At 35.7% G+C, this 18440-nt stretch overlaps 1 protein-coding gene across 2 annotated transcripts in view; it reads left to right on the forward strand.

Moving 5' to 3' along the window:
- Positions 1-1164: 1164 nt before the first annotated feature.
- The window catches only part of LOC150096861 (low-density lipoprotein receptor class A domain-containing protein 4-like), a 213887-nt gene continuing 196611 nt past the window's right edge, over positions 1165-18440 (forward strand). For both annotated transcript variants that reach the window (XM_090408382.1, XM_090408383.1), the window contains exon 1: positions 1165-1673. In XM_090408382.1, the coding sequence (XP_090264508.1) occupies positions 1607-1673 (67 nt within the window). In that variant the 5' untranslated portion in view covers positions 1165-1606. The remainder of the gene's footprint in view (positions 1674-18440) is intronic.

The raw sequence follows: 18440 nt of genomic DNA on the forward strand, positions 1-18440 counted from the left end.
CTAAATCCTACGCTAAATCCTAGTCATATTTGCTGTTCACTAAATTCTAGTCCGGAACCTAGTCACAATAAAAATAAAAACTTGAAGATTACTCCTATTTGCTGTTGAAATTATATCATAGGTTGTGTTTACAGATAGAATAAATTTTATTTTATAGTAATAGTAGTGGTAGTAGTTATTAATGAGGGCAAATAAATATACAATCGAAATCTATAGAACTACAGACTATGAATTACAAGAAGGAATGTTTGGTCGGTCTTATCACGACTGGCTGACTTAGTTATGAACAATTTTTAAAACAAACCCTGATTTGTTTTAAAAACTCAAAAACGAACAAGCAAAGGTTTCCGAAACAAGAAAAAAAAAAAAAATTACAAACTATTTTAGAAACCGAACAAACTTAAACTATGCGTTAACACGATATATCCTTGAGTACAAGTACCGGAAACAAAATAGGATTAAAACAAATTAATAAATAAATAAAATTTTGAGAGTATTGTACAGGTAATGCATTCTACAAATACGATTGCTTTCGTGGACAAAATACATAGAAACAATACACATAGTAACTAAAGGTTGACTGATTACGAAATCGCAAGCTGAGCGAAATATTTTTGATGGAAATGTGACTCCATCACCTTTCAGTATGATTCTACAAAAGTTCTGTAGAGTTCGTCTTCTTACTTCATCAACAACTCATGGTATGGTTGTCTGCAGATTTTTTTTTTTTTTTAATTCGTTTTCTTTTTTTTACTTTTTTTTTATCGATAGAGAAGCTTGCTCAGTAGCTACCACTTGCACATAGAACTTTTACTAGGAAACATTTAAAAAAAAAAAAAGGACAAGAAAAGAGAGACACACACAGAGGGAAAAAAAAAACATAACGAAAGCTGCGAAAAAAAAAATTATCCAACCCTGCAAAACTGGCTTCGTCCACACAGTCTGTCTGTCTGCCTGGATGAAGTAGCTGCCGGCGTCACTAAAAATCGTCTGCTCTGCTGTCTGGAGCATCCCATCTACAGTTGAGGGAGGGGAAGGTGGGGTGGGTTAATAGCGTGTTTCACCTGACGTGCATGCGTTTCGATCACTACTCGTCACTGTCGCGAGACAGAGAACTGTGCTAGACAGACCAAGTTAGACCTTGCCAGCTGGCGGTCGTCAACGTTCTTGGCAGCGTTCATTTGGTCGAGTGCTGTGTGTGTGAGTGTGCGTGTGTGTGTGTGTATGTGTATGTGTATTTGTGTATATATTTGTACTTAGCTCGGCACTTCGCCGTGTATGTTGTTGCGCCTGAGCGAGATGACCGAATGTAAAAACCGTGAATTTTATGACCTCTCGAGACCCTGACATTTTTTTAGTGAACGTGTATGTGTACTCCTATCCCAAGGGGAGAAGATCTGAGAAGACCGGAAGTAACCAGTTTAAAAAAAAAATTAAAAAAAACACTGGTGCATCGAGGCCCATCTTACGAAAATGTTGGATTGTTAAGTGAAATGACCTCATCATATGGTGAACTCAACATTACAGTCGCATACCTGTCTCCGTGAATCATGCCCGGGCCCAGCGGTCCGCTGGCGGTGGAGGTGTACGAAGGATCATCTGTACTATGGGCAACGGACGTCTTCCGTTGGTGGTGAGACAACTGGCATTAGTGGCAACACGACATCCTAACGGTAGGTAAATATGAATCAAGGGTGACCCAGAAACTTGACTGGGTTTTTTTATGTTTGTTATAGAAAATAAAAACGCGTCTCTTGGAGATGCTTCGCATCCGATCTTTCCTGTGTTTCCTACAGTTATCCTGTTGACGTTGACACGCTTACAGTCATTGGTTTAGTTTCTTAGCATCCTTTAGGTGATGACGGTTAACCTTATGCGCAGTTTGACATCCTGCTGGCTACGAGAAGAGGTATATTTTTAACTTTTCATTCTACGAGCTAAGCAAGCAAGTAGGCAATATTGTTTAACTCGTGCGAACATCACTACTAACAAAAGAAAGTACTAAAAAGCAGTAAATATCTACATCTATATACTCGTCTTTTACTGTAACTTCATGCTAAGCTAAAGAAGTAAGCAAGCGATATTATTTATTGCATGCATATAAGCATCACTGTTAGAAGGAGTGTTATGTAATACTTAAAATCTCGATCTCAGTGTATATATTTGTATTTTCCTACATGTGTTTCTCTTCAAGTATACACATGCATTCATATACAGAGATTTTGTTTGCCAAAACTTCCAGTAAGTAGCTGAAGTTATACTTGAAGTTGCCTGTAAATTCAAAATAATAATAATGAATATTGATAATAATAATTTCGGAACATTAATACAATATAAAAAAAAATTCGATTGGCTTAATACAAACCATCTATAAATACTTGAACTCTATGCATTTATAAAGCTTATATCTCTCTATATATTAAGCATATATTTATAGCTTCATCGTAGAATTCTGTAGTGGTTTAGGTGATGGAATCAAGCGAATATCATCATAGCTATCCTTCTTTGATTGTTATGGCATTTTTTTAATGATAACACATACTAAAATTTTAAGTAACACTGAATATCATTCCATTCACCTGCATGCAAATATCAAAAGGTATTGCTGCACCACGATCTCTAATATATTATCAAAGTGGTGAATCGGCAATTTTCTCAGCCTTTAGAATAACTGGGACTGAATTAACCACTCTTACAGCATGTTATCTTCACTATAGTATTGAAATCGATTGATGAGCCACGAAGCATTTTCAGGAGTAGCAGTGATTTCCTCTTTCTAAATAAATGATACACGATCACCTGTTAGTTGTTATAATTTTAAAAATGTGTTTACAGGTTCCAAAATAGAGTTTTAAAATTTCTTTGTAGCTAATGAAATTCTGTTATCGGCTATAAAATAATATAAAGTATACAAAAGTGGATGTTAGTTCACATTTGTTTCCACTGGTAAATGATATTCATATAACGAATAATTTTAATATTCCGAATTAATATTTCCTTACGTTTGTAAACAGAGAATCAAATCATTTTAAGGTATAATTTATAGATGAAATGAATTGTGTTTAATCTTTTCGATATTTGACCTTGAAATGTTAATCTGAAGTTACGGAAGCAGACTACAAGCAGGAGTTGAACTAATGGTTGAACTAAATATACTTAAAGGAGCACAATTTTAATTTTTTGTATTTAGAAACTAATAGATCGGTGACAGCTTTTATGTATTCTATCACTCGATTCTTAAGCTAACTACAAATAATCCACAGGAATTACCTATTTATAACTTTTTGTTGGATAATTTTTACACAAAAAAAACTGGGATTATGGGGTTTTTAACAACTTTTCCATAACCAATACTATTATAATTACTATCATAATTGTATTGGTTATGGAAAACCAACATTACAACCAACAATTATAATACTATTATAATTGTTGGTTGAGCTTCGTAAAAATCATTGAGTTGAATATCATCACTTCATAAACGATTCTCGCAATAGGGTAATCCAAATAGTTGTCCTAAAGCTCTGTAGACATTCGTAAGACTTCGATTTTTTTAATATTTTTTTTTAATCTGTCCTGCCATCTTTAGACTTCATTTACAAAGTCTAACAGGGATGGAATCATTATAATCCGAACAACACGAATGCATACGTCAGGTTTCATAGTAAAAAAAAAAAAGTACCGGTAGAAAAACCATCCAATTATCGTACAAAAGATTCACACAGAGAGAGACAGATAAAGAGAGAGAGAGAGAGAAAAATAAAAACGTAGTTTAAGAAATAACTTCTAGAGACTTTCTGTAATTTTCTCCAGACACTACAAACTGGTCTGTTTAATGATGCAGTCTAGACAGTGTGTGTGTGTGTGTGCTCGCGCGCGCTTGCGTGTATGATAATTGTGAGTCTAAGACAGACAGAGGAAGGTTAAGATTGCTGAAGTGTATGTGAATAAAATTCTCGTACGTTTTTCCTTTTTCTTTCTTTTTTTTTTTTTTTTTTACTTAACGAAAAGTAGTGGGAAAATACTGAGCGAAGAATTTGGCAAATGGTAAGAAAACTCAGTTAATAAGATATCAAAAATACTTTCCTTAATCTGCATTAGCTGTCTTGATAACACCGGGTAAAATAGGCATCCCTCTGAAATCTAGTCATGCCAGTCGCCTTTCTGTCCGTTACAGATGCTTCCAGCTTTCCAGTTTGTTTTTTTTAAGGCTTTGTTCATTTAATTTTTCTTCAGTGATTAATACTCTTCTCTCTGAGTACCGGACTGTGTCGTTTAATATGTCGTTCACAGTCCAAAGGTTTACCGAACATTCATTTAATATCTTTTTTTTTTTTGTTGTTTCTTCCTGATACTCTCAATGCAATCACGTATTTTGCCAATACACCACTCGCTAGTGTTTTGGATTATTTTCTATGCAACATCAGCAGTTCGAACTAACTCACGCAACCCCCCCCCTCCCACTTCCCAAATTCAGTTGCATTAAGTAAATGAGATCACGTGGTTATCATTTACTAGAGTGACACAATGTAGTCATATTTAATATATGACTAAATCGTTATAATCCTTAAAATTTCATCATCTTTGAACATTTCTTATATTGTTCACTCGAAATAAATATATAACGTGTTTTTATAAACCATTAGAAACTTCAACATTATTTGCCGTTTTCTAAAATGCATCTCCGCATCTCTTTTAAAACAGCAACATCATAGAAAATACCATTAATGAAAACTGGGGATCAAAAATGGATCAATGATATTAATGCAGCAAAGAGTGGGTCAATATGTGTGTTATTCTTCCACCCAGAATGCTCATTCATCTTTCATAAGTTGTGCCAGTATTGCTACGAAAATACTTAAATGAAAAGGATAATTTCTAGAGTTAACATATGTGCAACACTAGCATCTAACTTTCGCAATTAATGGTAAAACTATGGACCATACGATAGAAATACTTTGATGCAAGGGCATTACTACCGGGGCCTTAAAGTAAAATAAACAAGGCTATGCAGACATTTGTGAAAAATGTTATTTTTCACAAATTTGTTCATTCTCATGGATTTTTTTTTAATCTGAATATAAATAATGTTGCAAAATTTTCACAAATTTACATTGCAGATTAGATGAGAGAAATTAACCATTAACTATGATTGTACAGATTATTGTGAACAACAGTTGACTATAAAATGCTGGTCGGAAAACCTAATAGAAAACGAAATGGTTTTATTCAAGCATAGTCCATTTCTTCACGAGTAGTTAGCTTTTCATTTTGAAGGCAAAGATGTCACCTCATTTGCAATAGCTCCAAATGGTGTGTGTGCTTTGGAGTTTATCCATGCTTCGAACCGTATACCTGAGAACGACAAAGAGGTTATCTTCTAGTAGAAGAGATTGTGATAACAAGTTAACCAAGACAGGATTAGTGTGTAGTTTATATTTCTTCAAATATGGATCCAAGTTTATAGTAGGATCTTTCACATAAAATAATTAGATAATTTATGAAAGGTAATATTCATGGAAGGGAAGAGTTAGTTTTTTTATTACCTAATTTAGAGTTATTGTTTTTTTTTCCCTGAGCAAGTTATATCTTTGAATTTTGAGGTTTTTCTAGAGACAGGGTATACTTGTTTTTTTGTCTTAAACACTCTCTCTAGTGCAGTCTGAAGAACAACACGTGCCCTTTGATTAAAAAGAATTCTAATCCACCTGTCTAGGAGACGAGGAATTATGCAACAACTAGACGGAGACTATAAGCCGTTAGCAAACATAATATTTATGTCTTGGCGAACTTCTAATTGCGACAAAATAGTCTTTTATAATTGGTTCATATGAATATATTTGCTGTTTAGGCTAAAGTTTTTGATTATAGGATGAATTGCGCCATATTTTAAAATATAAGCTCAAATATAAGGAATTATCTACATTCAGTTCATCAGAAAGATATCTAGAAATCAAACAGAATTACCTTAGTTCTATGATGAACTTGATTTTTTTAATTAGTATTATTTAAATATTTGAGAAATGACTCAGGTACAGCTTTCGATTGTGAGTGTTTATCGGAATTATTTCTTAGTGTTCTTAGGAATCCACTAACGAACGGTTTTCCTCTAGAAGTTTTGGAGAAGAAAAATGTTACGCATTTTGATTATTTTATTTATACACAGAAAAATTATCCCACTTGTGCATGAATTACTCAGCACAAAAATTATTACCTTGAATAAAATTCTATTCAAAAACCACATTTATGATTAGACTTGGAAATCGAAATTATATCCTAGTAGACAATAATATCCCTCTCGAATATAGAAGACAACTAACGATAGATTATCCAATAAAATCTGTTTGGAGTGAAAATTTCGAATCCAGTTATAGTTCTCAGCTCAACTCAGGATGAAATAGGAGGCTAAACAAAGACTGGCTGTACCGGATTATATGGGAGTGTTGATGCATAAAGGAATAAACATGAACTTCTTTCTATAATACAGAAATTGAGAAAAAATAAATAACAATACTCTTAGACTCCGGATGTTCAGATGACGGCAGTCATATTCCACAACTGCAGTGATTGTGATAAATACAATGTTTAAGTGACGGTGATGAGTAAACTAGTAGAAATGAGAAACATTAGCATCTTTCAGAATGCAGATCAGTTTTTTCTTGTAAGTGTGCTTTTCTTATAAGAGTGCTATCTAGGATATTATGCTTTCCTAGATCTTAGGAAATACTAATCAATAAATACTAACCCATCAATAAATACTAAACAACATATGTTTAGTATTATTACACAGAGACAATCTTAAATGGTTGATTTTGAGTATCCCACTGCGTTGCAATCTGGCTAGCGAAGGAAATATTTAGAAGCCTTGTAGAATACACAAGTGGATTGTCACCTTTCAACAACGGATCCAAGTGTTTTGCATGATTTTCTTTGATTCGAATTGTCTGTGTATCAGTTGGCCGTTTATGTATCTGTTGTCTTCCAGTGTATATGATAGGTAACCACTGTTTTCTTTACGTTTGAAGTGACCAAATTTCTGTTGAAGGATAAGTGGGGATTTTGATGACATCGACCCTTGAATAAAACTATTGTCCTCTACCCACATGAAATTAAAAACTTAATTATGGATGTATAGATTTAACATGCCATTTTATTCTTCTTTTTTTTTTCAGATATCCAGCATTTTTTTCTCATTTTGAAAAAGAAATACACAACTTCCAAATCAATTTTAAGCACTTTTCATTTCCCTTCATTCTCTATCATATTCTTGTGAGTTTCCGGCAAGCATTTCGATTTCATATTTATAAAGATCTTAAGACCTGAAGCAAAAAAAAAAAGAAAAAAAAGTTAATGGTATTTCGATTAACTCTACTTTTTTAAGTTTATACTTCCAGATAATGCTGTAGATTTTTCAGTAAGTGATAATCTGCTAATGCAAAGTCTACAGTGGATGTAATTACTTTTGCATTATATGCACAATATGTATATAATGCGAAAGTTGAGACAAATTTGTTCCAACAAAATGTCTCGATTTTGGGGTATATAATCCTATTAATATGAAGATATATGCTAGGATAGCAGTCCTATCTTGTCCTGATAAATACACAACAACCTTGGGATTGATCAAAAAAAGAAAGCTCTTCCTACAATACTGTACTCAAGCGTTGGAGTTGCAGTCAGTTGATTACATTCTGATGTTTCAAAATAAGTTACACTCATTTAAGTTTATTAAAAAAAAAATAATGGGAACTTGCAGCAGCTCATGTGGAAATGCTTATGATCAAGCAAGTAAGTGCAAATGTTTCCTTGATCTTTCAGGCAATCTTACGGCAGCACATGGGAAAATCGCATGCTATTACACTTTTCCCAGCCGTTGCAAATGCCGATTTTGAAGCTGAGTTCTCTGAGAGGTTCTTGAACAGTTTCAATACAATTCTCTTCAGTCCAGTAATGACTTGTGATTGGCTAACCATAGGTCATCACTGAGCTAACAACATTGTCCTGAACACGAACACGCTTCACCTTTAGACCTGAATCACGCATTTCTTTTCATATAGTTTCCTATTGTCAGCATTTTCAATGTGTTTCATGGTTACATTCACGTGGCTACCTTTCTAAGATTCTTGAAATGTTATATGAAGCCAGAGTTGTGCTCATCTTGATTCCTCCCCCCCCCCCAATACTCTTTTTAAACGTCTATATAAAATAATATAAAGCGGAGCAGTATAAACTCGTGAAACTAACTTGCCTTTTGATGAATAATATATCATATACGTTAGCAAAACAGTAATCTGTGTGATGTAGATACACGGGTATCCAAAACCTAAAGACGCACACTGTTTCTGAATATTACAACCACAAATTCAGACCACTTAGCTTGTAGCAATTTGTATACTTGACGATTTCGAATAGAAAGCGTGTACACAAATTCTCAAATCGCGCGCAAAGGGGTCACGTACACTCAACAAAATAAAAGGCAAAAAGCTGCGCTAAGCTTCATGAAAAGAGCATGCTTGAAGCATGCTCTTTTCATGAAGGAATAAAATTGCAAACTTTAATGTCTTGTAATGTCTCAAAGACATCACTACATGATTTCATGAAGGGAAGAATTATTGGAAAGCTCAAAGAAGGCTACAGAATTACTGATATTGCCAGAAAGTTTGGAATCTCATATAGCGTTGTATCCAGGCTCTGGGCAGCGTTTCAAACCAATGGGATGTGTTCCAGACGTCAGCTAAGAGGTCGCCCTCACTCTACCACGGAGCATGAGGACAGATTTTTGGTTATAACAGCTAAACATAATCGACGAACCACGCAAATCAGCTTGCAAGTCGGCCCCATTCACGCACAGGTACGCGGATATCTCGACAAACTCGCAAGACGTCTGCGGTAACTAGACATATACGCTCGAAGGCCTGTAGTATGCGTCCCTTTTCCACGGTTCATCGTAGAGCACGTTTTCAGTGGTATTGTATCCATAAAAATTGGATAAGACACCAATGAGCTAATAGATGAGTCGTTTTAGTCTTTTTCCGATTCCAGACAATACTTGATCTGCGTGAAAGTGGTACTGCTTACCATCGCGAGAATGTTCTTGAAAGGGATAGATACGGAAGTGCTTGGATCATGGTATGTGGGAGGCATTATGTTTAATAGACGCAACGAGCTACAAGCGCTGTAAAAAAGACTATGACTGGGGAACGATATTGCAACGAAGTTCTTCAACGTTATGTTCGATTGTTCCTTGGTGTTGTAGGCGAAGAATTCTTTTTTATGGATGACAGTGCCACACCACATCATACACGAGCAATGGAAATATTTCTGGAGACGGAGGATATTAATGGAATCGAGTGACCAGCACGTTCCTCAGATCTCAACCCCATAGAACACGTTTCAGATGTAATAAGGAGACTCATTGCTGTTCGAAATTCCCCTCCACAAAACAGACATGACCTTGCTCTGAAGGAGGAATGGACTAGTTTGCCACAAGAACTCCTGAATCACTTAGTGTTAAACATGGTACGACGTTGTGAGAGCTGCATCGCAATTCGGGGGTGAACGTATTCGTACTGAAATGTCTCTCCGCATAATTTTCTGTAAACACTGCATATTAATTCCTTAAGTACGTCTTTAGGAAATTTATAACTTTTGCCAAAAATACATTGCAGTTTACGAAATTTATAACAGATTTTTTGTATAATATAATTTATTAGTATGCTTGTAATAAATTTATGTCCACATTTGACTGTAGTCATGAAATTTTTTTCATATACAGGTAGAAATATAGTTCATCCTTAGCTTTTGGATACCAGTATATCTCTGTGTAAAACAGACGTTTTTAGCAATGGATAAAGACTGTTAGAGGATTAGTAGTATTAAATTTTAACATTTTCATAAGTCAAAGAGAAGTATTTATTATTATTAACCGGCCATCCCTATGGAGGCCAAAATTTCAGCACAGGCGGACACACTAACCATTATTCGCACGATACCTATCATACATATTAAACCACTTCCAGCAATTCACTGTTCTCGTTTATCCTAAGCACAAAGTTAATCCTCACATTCCTGCTAAGCACCCATTTACCATTTGTTTCTCTCATATCATGTATTGAAAAATTTCATTTCACTTGCATGATTTGTATAGAACCCCTTCAGCAACTGATATGCTTCTATCATATCAACCAATCTACAGGGTGACCCATGTCACGAAGGAATTTGAAATGTAAATAACGCATGCCTAATTAAAAAAACTCCATGTTCTGTATTTCATTATAACAAAAATTAATAAATTTAAAAAATATTAAATTTGTAAACCCCTCTGTGACTTATGCGCTCTCCCCCCTTAATATAACCTGCAAACTTTTAATCTGTTTTTATATGAAGCATTTTAGAGGCGGTTGATGAATATGACCTTGCCTAATGAATATTTCATTTGAAAACAGATTAAAGATTTGCAAGTTACAGATTAGCTGATAAATGGAGTAGTGAGGATATAATACGAGTAGAAGCATATCTTCCTGAACCCTAAGAAACGAGATGACTGAATATGAGCACTCTAGTCCAAATATGAGTATCAAAGCTGTATAAAGAGAAATAATTTCATACTTGTCCCTACTTATTACTGTTTATCAAAATCAAAGTGGTTCGCTGTGATATTGCAATATGTCCTCTGAATATATTTCCTATTCATTATCATTCTTAAACCCTGGGTCCATCAATTTCTTGCGGTGCAACCCAATTAGTATAATAAGCGATTGCAATTTTTTCAGTCCAAAGCTCATAACTTTGTTTTTTCACACTGAAGTGGCAATGATTATCCTTATCCAAAATATCAGTTTATTCGAATCATCCTACAGGATCTCTACGTCGTACCAATTTTATTTACTGTTATACTTCCCAATTTATCATAAGCAACAAACAACTGGTTGCTACCCTTCTAATTATCTCCCATATCATCAGTTTACTATTAAACAATAGTAAACCAAGTAGAGAACTTTGCAGAACATCACTGGTCATCCTTCTCTCTGAATCTACATCACTGGTCATCCTTCTCTCTGAATCTACACCACTATGCTCATGATGTCTATCACTCACCATCTTATCACCAGTTTCATATCCATCCTCATTTGTTTCAGTGTGCTTAACAGATTACCACGAGGTATCCTCTCAAATGCCTTTGAAAAGTTTTACAATATCATAGTGTAGCAATTTCCTTTCTCAAAGTCCACTCTGACTCTAATTACAGAGCAAAGTAAATTGTCAAGGCTAGTCCATCCTTCATAAAGCCATACTACTGTTTCAAGATCACACGGCATCATATCCCTGTATATTCATTTCCGAATTCTGTCCTTCACCAACCTTTTCCAAAATCCACCCTCTTGGGATCTTCCCATGCCGAGACTTAAATAAAACAAATATAGTTCCACTTCTATTACACACACACACACACACACACACACACACACACACACACACACACACACACACACACACACACACACACACACACACACACACACACACACACACACACTATATATCATCTACACTACATTTTATTCTTTAGCAGTTGCAGCTTGATGCTCATTCATTTAACCTCGACCCGATTTATTACCTGATCCCGCCGAGTATACTGTCTGATACTGCCTCCCTCAAATTCTGCACTATTTTCCATGCACTGCTGATATGCTTCCTTTGTTTCATATGCCATGTCACTGCTTCAAGCTGTCCCAAAGATTGTCATTAATCACCGGTTTTGCAAAAGTTATTCATGCTTGGTCACCTCCCAGATAATTCTTCGTGATCACTTCCTCCAATATTAGATAAAATTTGTGGACCTTTTTGGCAGAAGAAAACTTACGTACAATTCTGGTTAAAAATCATATTATGTCAAATGTACATGGTACTGTTTTGTAAATCACAGTGAGAGTTTGAGGCACACTTTACAAGCCTTTTGTTATTGAGGTAAAAAGTTTACTGCAATAAGCAAATGGTTATGCATTATGTCTTATTTTTGTAACATTTCTTTAAAGGCCTGAACCAAACGGATAAAATATACACTGGTGTCCAGAAGCTAAGGAAGAACTACATTTTTACTTGCATATTGAAAAAATTTCATGACTAAAGCCGAATGTTGAAAAAAAGTTATTGCCAGCATACTAATAAATTATATTACACAAAAACGTTTGTGTAATATAATTTATTACACAAAATCACGTTTGTAACATGCTTAGCATGTTACAAACGTGATTCAGCAGTTCTTGAAGGAAACTTGCTCACTCCTCCTTTAGAGCAAGGATAAAGCCTTGGTTGTTTTCTGGACGGAGAGGGATTTCGAGCAGCAATGCGTCTCCCTATTGCGTCCCAAACGTGTTCTAATGAGGTTGAGATCTGGGGAGCGTGCTGACCATTCAATTAATATCTTCGGTCACGAGAAGTATCTCCACTGCTCGTATACGATGTGCTATGGCATCCATCAAAATGAATTCTTCGTGTACAGCACCACGTAACAATCGAAACATGACGTTGAAGAACTTCATTGCAATGTCGTTCACCGGTCGTAGTCCTGCCGTTGTGCGTCGATTACGTTTTGCTGTTATAACCAAGAATCTGTTTTCATGCCACCATCCAGAAAACAAGCAAGGCTTTATCCTTGCTCTGAAGGAGGAGTGAGCCAGTTTCGTTCAAGAACTGCTGAATCACTTGATGCTAAGCATGCTACGACGTTGTGAGAGCTGCATCACAGTTCGGATGGACATATTCCATACTGAAATAGGGTCGTAAAGCGAGGGCGACCTCTTGACAAACGTCTGGAACGCATTACATTGGTTTGAAACACAGGCCAGAGCCTGGATACAGCGCTATGTAAGATTCCAAACTCTCTGGCAATATCAGTAATTCTGCGGCCTTCTTCAACCTTTCCAATAATTCTCCTCCGCGTAAAATCATCCGGCTATGTCTTTGAGACATTACAAGACATCCACTTTGCAGCTTTATTCCTTCACCAAAAGAGCTTCCTTTTGCGCAGATTTGGAATTTTGAATATGTACCCGCTTTGTACTACTCGAAAGCGTCAGTTATATAAATTGTCACACACTAATTCGTCCGAATTTGCGGTTGTCATTTTCAGAAATATTGTTTGTCCTTTGGTTGTGGACACCAGTGTATTATCAGTTGCATTGTTTATTCTTGTGGCAAGTGTTAGTTAATTAGCTAAATTATTATTATTATTATTATTATTATTCATGCTGCAAAATTTGATGGTTACTGATTTTGAACTATTCAAATATATAATTTGTGTAGATTAATTTTGATGTCCATGTACATTAAACAACGAAAACGTAATTTGGATTATTATTTTCGTATCGTACTATTTAATTTCTCTATTTTGTATTGCGATATTGGAGTATTTATAGATTTGCTGCTTACTGAGAAGTAAATAAATAAATAAATAAATCCATATTTGTTTTGGTTAGAGGTTTTGTTTCAACAAATGCCATGTTGTTCTCGACTGTGTGATGGTTGTGGTTTTAGGAACAGCGCTTTGTGTAGAGAGTAATAATAATAATAATCTTTCAACTGTCATTCCTCTTTGTTTTCAAATATTGTTTACTTTCATATCTGATTCTGATTCATTCCTATTTCGTCTGTGTATTCATATTTTAATAGAGGCGTAACTTGTTAGACTTATGGCTGTGTGATTATTGCATCTAATGCTTAGATAAAGATTTCTCTTTATAAGTCTTATTATGCAAATTTATTTACATATTTTATAATGCAGGTCTATTTACTAACACGTTCATCCATCTATTGTTTTAACGGTTTTACTGGAATTTCGTGAAGTATATTTCTTGTTTAATTTTTTTTTTTTTTTTTTTAATAACAACACTTTTCAACTAATTCAGTTTTTGGTTCCTTTAGATTATCTTCTTTTGGAATTTTTTTTATTCTCTCCTATTTTCATAAATTTGTCTTTCACTATCCTCATGTTTTCTCTTAACAGCAATTTTTCATATAAAAGTTTATTTATTTCTCTTCTCTTTTGTTTCAATTCTTTAACACTGGAAAAGTAACGGTATGAAACTTTTTTATTTATTTTTTTGCCTTTTGTATAGTTCTTCTAGCTGCATGCGATATTTTCTCTGTTTGTTTTTTATTCATGTTCATATTTGTTTAGTAGTAGTTACTGTTTTACTAAGAAAACAGATGATTACTACGAAATAGGTTATAGAATATCTTCAATCAACCAAGGATTTCTTCGGATAATAGAAGATATTTCCTTGATTATACAATATCTTCTATCAATCAGTTTTTAGGTGGGAGATGAATTTCATCGGCCGGTGTGAGACTATCTACCTATTCGCTTATTAGAGGCCTGAAGTGACTTGAAAAAGTTCCATGCTTGGTTTCTACAGCAGAGTTTCTGGATTATGTGAAATAAACAATGTACAAAAATATATAAAATTAATAAAAAAAAAAAGTAGAAGAAAATCCTTAGCCTAATTACGATACCAATGCTTTATAAGTTTACAAAAATCTTTCGCAGATGGGAGCAATATGCACTATGTTGACAAAAGTATTTGGACACATAATTGTGATCACAAAATGCATTTTAATTACATTTCTATTACTGAGTGAAATCAACCTTTGGCCTGAATGACAACAACTACCCTTCGGGGCATGCTTTCAACCAATTTCCATTCTTCGCTGAAAATTACCCCATTGCTGATGATGAGATGATGGTGTCTGGTGAGAATTCGGAGTTCTAATTCGTTCCAAAAAATTCGATGGGGGTTGATGTCTGGACTCTGAGTCGGCCAGTCTAACACTTCAATGTTGCTTTGTGAAAACCAGTCTCGGATAAGCAGTGCAGTATGGCATGGAGCATTGTTCTGCTGAAACATGCACGGGTCGCTGCCGAAGTACTTCCACAGTGTCGGAAGCATGAAGTTATCCAGGTAGCCATCAGTCGTCATGGTTTTGGGCACGTACACTAATGGACCAAGCCCCCCATCCAACTAAAATATCCCATACCATTACTGAGCCTCCACCAAACGCGACAGTTTCAATAATGCAGTATTGCCAGAACCGTTCTCCAGGTAATCTCCACATCCAAACACAACTATCAGAGTTAAACATTTGGAAGCGTGATTCGTCGCTCCACAGAACCACCCTTTTCAAAACATATACGGTCCTGGAACGGTGTGAAAAACACCAGTCCGACGTCGTTTGTCGTCGAGGCGGTGATATATGGCTTGTTCGCAGCAGCTCTGCCGTGGTAATCTCAGACGTACAACACCCTGCAGACAGTTGTTCTGATAGACGTTCCTGCAGAATTTTCTAGGTTGACTGCGAGATCCACCGCTGATTACGTGCGGAATGCTCTGCGACGAGCTCTGTCTCGAACATCCCAAGATCTCGTTCAGGAGTGTCGATGGCTTCCCAGGGCGTTTTTCTGCTGTGGTAGCACCATCAACTTTCCATCTACGAATGACATAAGCAGTGGTGGATTTCGTTATTCTGAGACGGGTAGCATCACGGGTAGAAAGACCACCGATGTAACACCCAACTACCATCCCACGTTGGAAGTCTATCAGTACAGTTGAACGTGGCATCTTGACATTGCGTACAATGTGAAACATGCAGCACATCCCACCTTTTATTACCAGACTTACGCAGCCACTCCCTGAATATTTGCATGTAATAGGAGGATCTGAAATTTGCATGGCATGTAAGGTGTAAAAATACTTTTGTCAACATTGTGTGTAAGAATTTTGGCACCTTTTTCTTTTCAATAATGTTTTCTGTTTTATCGCTTTCGTTATTCTTTAATATTTTTATGTAAGCAATTTTATGTTATGCCTTTTTGTCTAGTCCTTTAATTTATAAGTAATATTTTATTTGACTCTGTTTGTTTTTCTTCTCTCTATATTTTTCTTCTTATTATTTGATATTCATTTTCATTTCTGTTGCAGATTATATTACGGTAACCATTTGCTTTCTAAGTTGTAGAAATCTTCTGTCAATCAAGGATTTCTGGCTTCTGGTTGCTTTTTTAATATATATAATTTCTTCTCTCTTTTTTTTTTTTAACTCGTTCACAAATCTAATATTTTTCTGCTGCGTTCCTGTCTTCTATTCTGTCTCTTCATTCAGGCTATTTCTGCAAGTAAGAAAAAGTTCCATTACTGTGTATTTACAGGTCCTTCCCAATTTTAACTCAAAAAAAGCAACCACTACAAGAAGAAAGAGAAATATGTAGAAAAAACGACAGATTTCCCACAACGTCCCAGATTCACTTCATAAATATATATTATCCAACTTCAACAATATTCATTTCCATCTAATCTGCAAAACTACAACTACTTTCTCTAACAGAGACTCATGTTCAAACAGAAACTTTAAGCACTCGTCTGAGTTCTCCCACTTTACATATGCTTTGATTATTTTCGTCCCATAGGTAGATGTGTGCATGTGTTCTCTTTGATGTATCCTGGTAAAGAGTTTCCAACTTAGAATCTCCTCTTTGTGATCTTCTTTTGGCTAAAATCTCTGTGTGTTCAATTCTATCAAATTAATTTGCTTTATCTGTTCGGCCTTTTGATTTCACCAAACTGTCTGAAAACTTTTCATTTCTTTTTTTCAAATGCTGATTTTCTTCAATCCATTTTTCCTAATAGTAAAGTTATTTTCTTTGGAAAGGAAGATAATTTTAATATATTCACAGTTCCAATTTAAAGTTTCTTGTTCCTTTTATAATAGCATTATGAAAACACCGATCCACTAAGCAGAGATTTGCTATCACCAGTGATCTTATATAGATTGTTCATGTGTCTACAAGAAAAAAAACACCAGCTAGGTCTAGCCCCCTCAGCAAACACTCTTGTTTTCTTCCTTTCACTAGTGACTTTTCTAAGTCTTGCGGCCCAAGTTGGCTGAGTCGATAGCGTATCTGCTTTCCAACAGGCAGTGGGTTGAAATTTCACTGTAAGCAGTGGACTCCCTGTCCCCAATCAACCCCAAAGTCCCTGGCCTCATCAGTTTCCTGAAGTTCAGAATATAGTACACAGCTTGTGATCTCGTGGTTTGTGAAGTCGATAGCGCAACTACTCTCCTAAAATAAGGTGAAGGTTCTAATCCCAAAGTGCATCGTACACTTGGCCACGTAAAACTGGCAGCCATTCACCTTTGAGAAGATCAGTGATATATTGAAAGAAGAGAGTAGGACTCATCGCAGAGATCCATTATTCACACAATACCTATCATACCTCTCCTTAAACTCATTCACTGATGAAGCACTCACAACTACGTCTGGCAACCTATTCACCATTCTGTATGTGTACTCCTATCCCAAGGGGAGAAGATCTGAGAAGACCGGAAGTAACCTCCTAAAAATCTAGTTCTTCTAAAACCCTTGCTAACCACACTCTTACATAATATCCACAGATGACCCCTTTTTTCTCCCTTCATACCAGGTACTAAAAAAGTCTTCAGGCACATCCTGTAAAATCCCTTTAATAACTTATATGCTTCTATGATGTCTCCTTTTTTGCCTGTCAGCTGGTGTTTGAGCTCACAGACTGTCAATCTATTCTCACAGAGAGCATTCCATAGACCTGCCTCAATCTTTGTCACGTGTGCCACTTGATCCTCTACTTCTTCATCCCCCACTGAATCCGTGTGACTAAATCTGCACCCAATCGTCTAAATGTGGCCCCATTATAGCCTTATAAAAGGGGACAAAAACCCTTTCTCGCATTGCTTGTTAGTGTGTTGTTCTTCAACATCCGTGTAATCTGATGTGCTGTTTTGGCTACCTTTGCAAAATGCTCTCTCTAAACTTCAACTCCCTGTCCACAATCAAACCCAAGATGAAGGTTCTAATCCTAAAGTAAAACTGGTAGCCATTTACCTTTGTCCATACTGCCAGTATAATTCATTTTGCAAGATCTCTACATCACCTTCGTTTGCTATTGTTCTTCCCAGTTTTGCATCATTAGCAAACAATTCCATATTTTCCACATCACATTGTTTCCTATATCATTGCTATAGGAATACATAACCTACTCTTTTCTTTCAATATATCATTGACCTTCTCAAGTTGACTTCTAATTTAATCCAAAACACTTTTGCTGATAACGACCGACTAAACTTTTATTTTTTCGCTTTACAAACCTTTGAACTACACATATCAACAAAATTTTCAGAATATCTACTTCTACAACCCTAAATTCTGACTTCCTAACCATTCTGGATGGGGGGGGGAACTGTTAACTTTGCTAATCTTAATGCTAGTAAAACTCAATCCTGTCTTATTTCTCTTCAAAAACTTCAGCTTGGTTTGTCGATAGCGCAACTGCTCTCCTAAAACAATGTGAAGGTTCTAATCTCACTGTTGGTATCGATCTAGCTAGTTTGGATTCGAATCCATGTCTTTC

The sequence above is a fragment of the Typopeltis vanoorti genome, chromosome 18 (genome assembly GCF_054136105.1).
Source record: "Typopeltis vanoorti isolate ZY-2024b chromosome 18, IOZ_Tvanoo_1.0, whole genome shotgun sequence".
NCBI classification, from domain to species: Eukaryota; Metazoa; Arthropoda; class Arachnida; order Uropygi; family Thelyphonidae; genus Typopeltis; species Typopeltis vanoorti.